The 10918-nt window shown below is 39.5% G+C and overlaps 1 protein-coding gene across 2 annotated transcripts in view; it reads left to right on the forward strand.

Moving 5' to 3' along the window:
• PRKAR1B (protein kinase cAMP-dependent type I regulatory subunit beta) overlaps positions 1-10918 on the forward strand; it is a 716155-nt gene that overhangs the window by 609356 nt on the left and 95881 nt on the right. For both annotated transcript variants that reach the window (XM_069084870.1, XM_069084869.1), the window contains 2 exons: positions 2065-2126; positions 2976-3022. In XM_069084870.1, the coding sequence (XP_068940971.1) occupies positions 2065-2126; positions 2976-3022 (109 nt within the window). The remainder of the gene's footprint in view (positions 1-2064; positions 2127-2975; positions 3023-10918) is intronic.

A 10918-nucleotide genomic window follows, 5' to 3' on the forward strand; every position in this document is an offset into this window, starting at 1 on the left:
CAAAAGAAGAAACTGAGGCCCAGAGAGGTTAAGTAATTTGCTCAAGGTCATACAGCTTAATGGCAGTTAGGTAATGACCAGAATTTATAGGAAAATAGAGAGAAAAACCGAATATCCTGGATTGTGAACAGGGCAGTGAGAAAGAAACATTTGATCATCAAAAGCAAAATCAAAACGCGTTCGCTGTGTAAGAAACTGTCCTGTGATGTTTCTTGGCTCTAACTTCTTTCTATCAGTTAGCACCTCAGGACTACTCATGTAGCTTGTTCTCTCTAAGGAAAAAATAGTCTCCCCTTTTAACTGGTGAGTGCACGTTTCCAAGAACTATTTTTTTTTAAACCAGTTAGGACAGGAAATAAGCTAACCTTAGAATTTTACAGCATGCATTTCCTACCTAAGGATTTTAACAGCCATCAAAAAGCTCAGTGGTCTTTGGAATGGTTTAGTGGCTCCTCTCTTGTATGACTCAAGTAGTTATACAAAAACAACACTGGGTAGTCCTTATCCTTTTAAAGCCTTTGTTTATTTCCATATGTTTGTAAAGGGAAGGAATTTGTAACCCATTCGCTTTCTATAAACCTAGCAAGATGTAACAAGTAGTCATGTGACCCTTTCTCTGTTCCTTCAGGGACACTCCATTTCTCCTCTTCCAGCCTTTGCATTGGCTGTCCCCTATGCTTGGAATGTGCACCTCCCTCAACTCTACCTCCTAGAGTCCTTCTCTTTCTTCAAGATGCTTCTCAAGCATCACCTTCTCTATGAAGTCTTTCCCATTCCTCTCAAATACTACTATCTTCTGTATCCAACTACCTTATATTAATTTGTATTTATTCTCTTTATATTTATTCTGTGTCCATGTCCGTGTTATCTCTCCCCTCCTCCAGAATGTAGGCTCTTTGAGAATAGTGATTATTTGACTTATTATATTTGTATCCTAAACATCTAGCACACAGTAGGTACTTAAATACTTATGGATTGATGTGACCTTGGATGAGACACTTTCCCTCTATAAAATTAGGGACTTGTCATAGATAATCTCCAATATTCCTTAACTCTCATATCCTACAGTTGTGAGACTTATAGAATAGTGGATTAGAAACCACCCAATCTTGCTCCTTCCTCCAATTGGTGGTTTTTGTTTTTTAACTGCAGACTCATTTTCACAGAACCCTACCTTAGAACAGAGAAATATAATTAAGCAAAACCAACCAAATACAACCCTTTTGTCCGATAGCATATTCAACATTCCTTGTTTTATTGTCTCTCTGCTGAATTGGGCTGGGGTGGTAGTGGTGCTTTTCATCAACAGCGTTCCTGAACTTACATTGGTCAATGCATTTAATTTGAATTCTGATGTCTTCCTTTGCATTATTGTAATCATAGTGTAAATTGTTTGGGCTCTGTTTTCTACTCTCTGCATCACGTCTTTCCTTGTTTCTCTGGATTTTTTTTCTTATGGAACACTATTATTTCATTACATTCACATGCTGTGATTTGATCAGCCATTCCCTAATCGATGGGCATCTGTGACTTCTTAAGAGATGTATATTTACTCATCTGATTTCATAGTTCAACAAACATATCCCGACCAACTTTAATTTTACCTTTGCCAGCTTATTGTTGGACAAATTTAGAGCCTGTACATTCCAATTTGTGTCCTGTTTGCACAGCCAATTTCACATGTAAATTTAGAAAATACGACATATAAGCTGCCCAATTTGTGCAGCATTTCCATTTCATGTGTCCTGTTCATGTTAACTATAGCATAATGTCAGTTGGTTGAATTGGCATGTTAAGCATTTCATATGTTTAAACATTCAATCTCAGCTGCAACAGTTCTAAATTTAATATGTCATTATTAGGCTTATTCAAGTTTGCCCCTACCAGTGTTGGGTTTAAGCTAAATAACTTTTGTTATGTTTTAATTAAAAACAATGTATAGCCAATTCATTAATTAATAATGGCCAATAGGACAGTTTATTGACCTTTTACTTTAAAATATAAAGAAGTATAATGTCTAAAATATGCATATAACTGCAACTCAAATGTATTTTTATTTTCTAGTGACATATTTGATGCCATGTTTCCTGTCACTCATATTGCTGGAGAAACGGTCATACTGCAAGGTAATTTTCTTCCTGTATTTTCCTGAATAAGAGCCAATATCTGCAAGAATTTCACTGTTTAATTCCATTTCGATGGAAATATTAGAAGAAAATCATTTGTGCCTTACAGAATTTATTAAATGTGATCTAAGAACAGTGTGCTTAGCAAACTGTTGTGACCCTGTTTCTAATTTTCCCTGTTCACTGAGAATTCCATATATTTTTGCACCTTTTTTTTGGAGGGGGGAGGGTAGGGCAATTGGGGTTAAGTGACTTGCCCAAGAGAATTCCATATTGCTAAGATCCAGAATATTGCTTTTAAATGATAGGAGAAGCAATTTTGAACATGCAATTTATCTAGTCATGGTGGTCCATGTTTGTACTAGGGTAATGTACTAGTGAATGCTGATTCTTGAGGTTCAGTCGAGCTTGAGAGTTCTGGGCTGTAATGAGCTAAGCCAATTGATGGCTAAATCCAGTACCAATATGGTGAAGGTTCTCCAAGGAGACACAAACCAGCATAGGTCAGAAACACAGCTGGGGAGTGCTGTGCTGATCAGTAGTGGTCTTAGACTGTGAATAGCCTCCAAACTTTAAGCCTGGGCAACATAAGGAGACCCAGTGAATGGAAAGAAAGAAAGAAGGAAGGAAAGAGGGGAAGGGAAGAAGGGAGAGAGAGAGAGACAAAGAAGGAAAGGGAGGGAAGAAGGATTGAAAGAATGGATAAGGGAAGGAAAGGAGGGAAGGAAGAAATAACAAAGAAAGAAAGAAAAAGAAAATGCTGTTTAACACAGTGTATGCAGTTTGCATGTTTTTAACTTTCTCATTACTCTCTATATTATCTTAAAAATATTTTTTTTTCTTCTCCAGGAGATGAAGGTGATAATTTCTATGTCATCGATCAAGGCGAAGTTGATGTAAGTATTTTACATTAATCTCAGGAAAATATTAACTCTTTTTATGCTTTTTGATGACTCTTTAACTTCACTTATCCAATCTCATTGCTGGCACCAGTTTAGCTTATTAGAAACCTCTGCCAGTGTAGTGTATTTGTCAATTATATTTTTTATGGACAAAATTTTTATAGACCACAAAGGTGCTCACTACAGTCTCCATACTGTATATCAATTTAAATTAATATCAATTATTCTCACTAGTCTTTCCTCTTTTTGGAAGTCCTGATTAATCTCCCTAGGCCTCAGTTTCTTCATCTGTAAAATAAAGAAATTGGACTAAATGGCCTCTTGAAGTCCCTGCTTGTTTTTGATCTATGATCTTAGGACCACTGTAATAAAATCTCAAAAAAAAATGTAATCTCTAAAAATGTACTTTCAGCCTATGGCAAGACTTTTATAGAAAATTTTATATCAATCAAGTTGCCAACTACTGGCCTCTGAGAAATCCTTTTAGTGATGGATCCAAACCTTTCTTTCTTCTCTCAAGTCCTCGGTGTTTTCCTCCATCACAAGAACCACCTTCTTTCAGAATCCTAACTTATTGAGAAAATAAAGGTCATCTATTATAGACTTTCTCTTATCTTTTACTTTATATCTTAAAATCCTAACTACTTTTCCACCCATCCTCTCCTCCTTATACCTGTCTCTGAGGAAGAGGTGCCCTTTCTTACCATGGATACCTTTCTCTTTGCACTGATAATTCCATCTTCTGCAGGGCTTGCCCCATCAATCATTCTTTCAATCATTTTCAGCCTCTCCTTATCTATTGGCTCTTTCTGCAATGCCTACAAACACACTTAGATTAACCCCTTCCTTAAAAACCTTACGGTGACCCTGCCATCCCCTCAAACTATTGTCCTACATCTCTCCTCCCTTTCACTGCCAGACTCCTGGAAAGATTGTCAACACTGATAGCTTCCACTTTCTTATCACCCACTCATTTCTCGATCATTTTGTAATCTGCCTTTTGACCCTCCATTCAACCAAAACTACTCTTTTCAAGGTTATCAGCATTCTCTTAATTGTTAAATCCAGTGGTCTTTTCTGAGACCTCATTTTTCCTTGACCTCTTTGCAGTTTTTGATACTGTTGATCATTCCTTCCTTTGGGGCACTCTCTCCTTTCTTGGCTTCCATGATGCTTTTCTTTCGTGGTTTTCCTCCAATCCATCTGACCTCTCCTTTTCAGTCTTCTTTGTCAAATCATCACCCATCTCCTTCTTCCTTAGAATGGATTATTCTTAGGGCTCTTTCCCTGGAAGCTTCTTCTCTTTCTAAAAGGTGTCCTATGCACCTCTTTGACTCAACATGTGTAAAATGGAACTCAAACTCCCTCTCCTCCCTTATTTTAGACTTCCCTATTTTTGTTGAGGGTACCACCATCTTCCCAATCACAGAGTTTCATAACCCAAAACTCACTCTTGATTCTTTTCTTTCTCTCACATTATCAGCTGCAAATGATTGGCTGTACCACCATAGCATTTCATACTGTGCCCATCTCTTCACTCATGCAGTTACTGATCTAAGCCAAACCCATAGCACCTCTTTATTGGACTACTATAATAGTTTCCAAAATGAATTCCTAGCTTCCAGTCTCTTCCCTTTCAGTCTTTCCCCCAGAGCTGCCAAATTCAGCTTTGTAATGCACATGTTTGACCATGACACTCCGGTGCTCAACAAATTCCTGTTGCCCACAGGATAAAATGTAGACTCCTCAGAGTGGCATTTTAAGGCTCTCAACAGTCTTTTGTCTTTCTTCTTGTACCAAACATTGGTACCATTTGGTACAGTCTTGTAACAGTCATCTACCTTTCTAGCCTTATTTCATAATATTCCCTTGCATAGACCTTGCTTTCCAGCCAAATTACACTATTACTTCTTCATTGAATTTTATATTTTCCATCTCTGTGCATTTGCACAAGCCATTCCCCATGCCTGGAATGCATTCCTTCCTCATCTCTACTTCTTAGAATTCTTGCTTTCCTTGAAGGTTCAGCTCTAGATCCACTTCCTCCCCAAACACTTCCCTGACCTTTAACACCTTCTCTTAGGGTTCTTTCTCCTCTGTTTCCATTGGCATAACATTTGTTTGTATACATGTTGTATACTTGAGGGTAGAAAACATTTTATTTTTGCTTTTTTTATGCCTGGCATCCAGCATAGTGGCTTTTGCACATTCTAGTTTTTAATAAATGCTTCTTGAATTGTTAGCAAGTTATTCTGAGGGGTCAGTATTTTTCTTAAAATGTCCTCTTCACAATAAATGTCCACCTCTAGTTTTATTGGCAAATCATAGAAAACCATCAAAGAATTTCTCCTTTGTTGTAGTATAGGCTTCTTTCCAGTTTTGCCAGGGCTGGTACCACAAAGCTGGCTGGTTCTGAAGGTTGCCTGGGTACTGAACCCTCATGCAGCCCCAAATGCTAGAACAGAGTTGCCAGACTTGATGGGCTGCATTCCCTCTTCATGAATGGCATTATAGGACTGCGTGTCACCCAATGAGGTTGTCTCTGGGCTATTTAAAGGATTTTTTTTCTCACTGAACCTCAGGCAGCAGTTTGCAGCTATTTTAGTGAAAGTTATTACGATAAAAAAAAAAAAGAAAACACTTTTTTAGCAGTTTGTTCATGTCAAATTGACCGTTTAATTGTAGTCTTTCTGGGAACTGAAAAAAACAAAAGACAAAAAAACCTTACCCTCTGTCTCTGGAAGTGTATTACTTACACAGGAAATCCTTCTGACTCATTGTTCCTATCTTGCCGGCAAAATGTACATGTTAAGTCCGTTCCACAGAAAGGATGTTCTATCAGAAAATTAAAAGGTAAAGCCATTTCCTCCTTTTTAATGAGTATTTCCACCCAAGAAAGTGTCAATTTATTAGCTTTGGGACTTCTGATGCAGGTTTTTTGTACAGGTTGAAAAAGCCTGCACTGGTTTTTGGATCTCTGTCTTAGCAAGAAACTGAGGCATGAAGAAGCTTGCTCATGGAGTTGCCTACAGCCACAAAGGAAGTCTGTGGTGGAGCTAGGATTAGAAGGCACAACTTCCTGCTTTCTTGTCCTGTGCTCAAACCACTTGACCACATATCCATCTCCTGCTGGTAAAGCATTTTTTAAAAAAATTAAAAAAAATACATAGAATGGCCAACAGAAACTACAGACATGGACAAGCACAAATATTCAGCTGGCTATCTGATGTAAAAGAATGGGAATGGGGGTGGCTAGTTGGTGCAGTGAATAGAGCACCAGCCCTGGAGTCAGAAGGACCTGAGTTCAAATCCAACCTCAGACACTTAACACAAAAACTAGCTATGTGACCTTGGGCAAGTCACTTAACCCCAATTGTCCTCCCAAAAAGCAAAAAAAAAAAAAGAATGGGAATAAGATGGAATATGGTATTGACAGAGTGCTTGTTATGAGGCTTGGTGTTGTAGGAGATATAGAAGAAGTAGAAGAAATAGTTCCTCTCCCTTAGAGATCTTAAAATTTGCTTGGAGAGACAGTGTGTATGAAATGATAGAACTAAAGATGGAATTTTGCTGAATGATGAATTGTATGGGCTAAGTTGCAGAGTGCTATAGGAATTCAGAGGTAGGAGATCAGGGTGGGGGTGGGGGGGTCACCATTAGGGAAAGAATGGAGGAAATGGGTCCCAACTTATGAACTTTTGCTTTCTCATGATTCGGTATCTAGCTCCCAGGAGGTAGCAGAAAGAACACTGAACCTGGGGTAGGGAAACTTGGGTCCGAATTCTTTGATTTCTGTTCTTAGCAAGATTTTGGAAGCCATTAAAAGGGATGCTTTGTGAGAACTTAGAAAGGTAACCTGAGACATCATGATGTACTAAAAAGCTGATGTTGGAGTCAGAAGGGCCATATGCACATTGGTTCTGTGACCCTGAGTAAGTCATTTTAATCTCTTAACTCTTTAGGCAATTCTTTAAAACTGCATCATCCAGAGAAAGTATAACATTAGTAGAAGTTTTTTCACTGGGAGTTCCCTGCACCAGTCAAATAAGAGGTTTAGTGTAGTCATCTAGCAGTCAATAAATATTTATTAAGCACCTATGATGTGCTCTGTGCCATGCTAAACCGTGATAAGATATTCTTTAGGCAAAAACAGTTCCTGCTCTCAAGGAGTTCACATTCTAATGGGGGCAAACAGCATGCAGATAAATTGGAGATCACTCATGCAATCCACATGCACAAAATGGAGAAATGTGGGCTAGACAGCAAAGGATCTGAGGCAGGCAGGGGTTAGATGACTTGCTTGGGGGTATAAACTAGTAAGTGACTGAGACAGGATGTGAACTTGAGTCTTCTTAACCTCAGATCCAGGGCTTTATCCACTGTGCCTCCCCAGGGGTAAGGCGTCAGGGGTCAGGTGGTAGTGGTGGGGTCTTCAAGCAAAGGCTAGATGACCACTTAGTGTTAGGAATATTGCAGGGGAGATTTTGATTCAGGTCCGGTTTGGGATTAGTGCCTCCTAAGGTCCCTTCCAACTCCAACTCAGATCTTTATTAACTCTGTGATCAAGGACAATTTCTCTGAGCTGCAGTTGTCTTATTTGTAAAGTGGGAATGTGCTCAGAGTGAGTTACCTCACAGGGTGGTTGTTGGAGCCTACTGATTTCTACTCTAACTCAGTCCTATCCAATCCAATCTGTTTGGGGCAGGTCTGACTCAGGCTAGTCCCCTGTTAGGTTGAGTTCCATAAGGGAATGAAATGAGTCACTTGTATATCATTGAGCAGTTAACAAAAGGAGCTTTACTTAGCCCTGGCATAGAAAGGATATTCAAGAAGCATTTACCAGCACTTAGCTTAGTCTCTCTCCTCTCTAACCTCACCTCCATATGGAAATATGTCTGGTCAATAGAGCTTGATGTACCTGGCTTTGAGACCACTGCCACTTGGGCAGGTCTTTTTATGACCTTAAGTAGCCAGCAGGTCATGTCAGTGTGGCCAGAGGCTACAGGGAAGTTGTTGTGTTAATGGAGGCTTAGCTTGGCCCTTGGGTCAGTCAAGTCCCAAGTACAGCTTTATTGCTTTTTAGAGAAAAAATTAAGCCTAATCTATGTAGGAGTGAAAGAGGACGGTGTGTGTGTGACTCGGGTAGATGGTGGTCCTTCTGTCACATGAGCCATTTAAGGAGCTTATATTATCAGCATCAGTAACTGGAGTTTTCCCTTGATACTTGAGTTCATACTCCTCCCTTCAGAATCATAAATCTGATGGGTCCTGCATTCGGTCCCTTAAGATATATTCCTTTGTACTTTTTTTCTATTAAATATGGTAGAAATGATTAGTTTCCTATTTCTGCACTTCAGAGCTGTAATTACTACTACTAGCACCACCACTACTCCTGCTCCTATTACACGTGTTTTCATCAAAGTGGGCATTTTTTCCCCTAGTGCAGCTCACAGACCCTATAACATCTTATTAGACAACTTCATGAGTTGTTGCTAAGAATTCCATCACCCAGTCTCCATCTTTTTGGTGATGGGTATTTCTATAATTAACTGGGCTCATCTTCAGAAGAAAGACTTTAGATGGGCTTTTCAAGCATGGTAGAAACTGCCAGGGCTTTCTCTTCTCTGACAACCTTTAAGGATCCTAGGGCACCTTTCTACCCACTGAAGAAACATCCAAATAGGACTTTAGTCCTATACACACTGGCTCTTAAAATCCTGCTTTTCCACTAAAACAATGAAATATTTTAAAACTTCATAGAAAAAGATTAACCTTGTTCTGAATCCAGGAATTTTTTTTAACTAGTTGATCTCCCCACAAGTCCCCTCACCCTTAACCCCTCCTAACTCCAGGGTACCCACTTGCATTCCCTGCCTCATTAAAGAAAGATAATGAATCATTATGGCTAGAAGTTCATTATCTGTGATTACTGACTTGGGAGGGTAGATTTCTACAAGGCTATTTTAATTTTGCCTCCTACACAAGAACTTTTTTGATTCCTCTTGGTTAGCACTGTCTTCCTTTTGCAGCTGCTTTCTATATATTTTAAGCTGACTTCTCTGCCTACATATTGTATCCCTTCTTTGGAAGGTGAGCTCCCTGTGGGTAGGTCTGTGTTTGTTTTTTGTGTTTGTATCCCCAGTGCGTTGCCCATTGTTGTTGTTCATTTCTTTTCAATCATGTCTAAGTCTGTCTCATCCCATTTGGGGCTCTCTTGGCAAAGATTCTAGAGTGGTTTGCCATTTCTTTCTCCAGCTGATTTTATAGATAAAAAAAACTGGGGCAAATAGGGTGAAATGACTTGCCTAGGGTCACTCAGCTTTTTAAGTGTTTGCAGCCACATTTGAACAAAGGAAGATGAGTCTTTCTGACTCCAGGCCCAGCACCCTCCCTAGTTGCCCCCTAGTAGGCATATAATGCCCATAGTAGGTAATTAATGCTTGCTGAATTGCAGCCTAAGGCATTAAAATTATTTTGAATCTTATCTGCATAGAAATTAGCCTAGGTGGTTCTTAGTTCAGGGAAACATGCTCTTTGGGGAGTGTGCTCGACCATACAGAGATCTCTCCCAAGTTTTTCCAAATCAGAGGATTACAAGAAATGTTTTTGTTTTGTTTCATATTTTGTCTTTTAAAATTTTTTTTTATCAGCACCTAGGGCTTGGTTTGGCCACTTTTGGTCCTGCCTGATGTAGGGGAAGATGCCCAAGTCGTGAAAATGGTTTCTTTCACAGCCCCTTCTTTCAGCTAACTACCTATTCTTGGGTTCCCCTTCTCTTGCATAAATGTGTTACAGCTGGCTTGTCTCCAAGAGTGGGGACATGTGGAGGCAATTTCATGAAGGGAAAAAATTAGGTCACTTTCCAGTAACTGGAGTTCTCCAAATATATTGTCTTGGCAGATTCAATCATCCTCTCTCCATCCCTATACTAAAGTTGCTTTTGTACCTGTCTACCCATAATAGTTTGGTTAACATCAAAGAAGTCCCTTTCCTTGCATTACTTACTGATCATTGACTTGCCAGCATCAGAGGGGGAGGGGGTAGGAGATGAATGGGACCCATCCTGTATTATAATATCGTATTCTAACTTCCTGGCTAGAGTCTCAAGCTCAGCACCATCCTGATGGGACAATCCCATGTCTATAAGAAGTCTGGCAACGTGAGCTACTTTGGAGTTCCAGAATGAATGCATTAGCTCTTCTGGCCTCCATCAATCTAATCACATTTTCCAGCTATGTGATGTACTGAATGCAGGGTAGGGCTGTGGGTGTGGCCCTCTGAAGGAACCATATTCAGAGGCTCCTTACAGATGTGGGATGAACTTAATTTTCAATATAAATAGGAAGGTATGTGTAAATGAACAAGTTAGAAAGTAGGAGTGCGGGCAAATGCCACATCGAAGAAATCAAAAGGTTCTTTGGATGCTCAGTATGGAACCTGGGATGAAATAAATGGGATCTTGGGTAGTCTGTTTGAGTTATGGGGATATATATTATAATAATTATTGTTATTACTGCTCACGGATATGAAATTGCCTGAGCAGGATAATCTAACCTCCACATTTCACCTCCTGGGCCTTACACAGTTCCTTTTGTTTATTTCTTTCTGTAAATTCACTTTTTCTTTTCAGTGTCAGCAATAAAATAAAATAACCCCTGAACATGTGACCCAGATTGATGGCAACAGCTAGCCAGAAGCATTTCCAGTGGAGGCTTTCATATGCAACGTGGGAGGTTCCCTAGGATGGCATTTTATGACATTGATGATCCTCATTTTTATTGTGGGTGGGGGGAGGGAAGAAGCTTGGCATCTGCATAATTGCATCCAATAAAAAACTTACCTTCCCCCCCCCCCCCCCACATTGGCTACCTCTGGGTCTTAAGAAGAATA

The sequence above is a fragment of the Petaurus breviceps genome, unplaced genomic scaffold, assembly GCF_028583685.1.
Source record: "Petaurus breviceps papuanus isolate PSGF00001 unplaced genomic scaffold, PetGlider_PUasm1.0 175, whole genome shotgun sequence".
In the NCBI taxonomy this organism is placed as follows: Eukaryota; Metazoa; Chordata; class Mammalia; order Diprotodontia; family Petauridae; genus Petaurus; species Petaurus breviceps.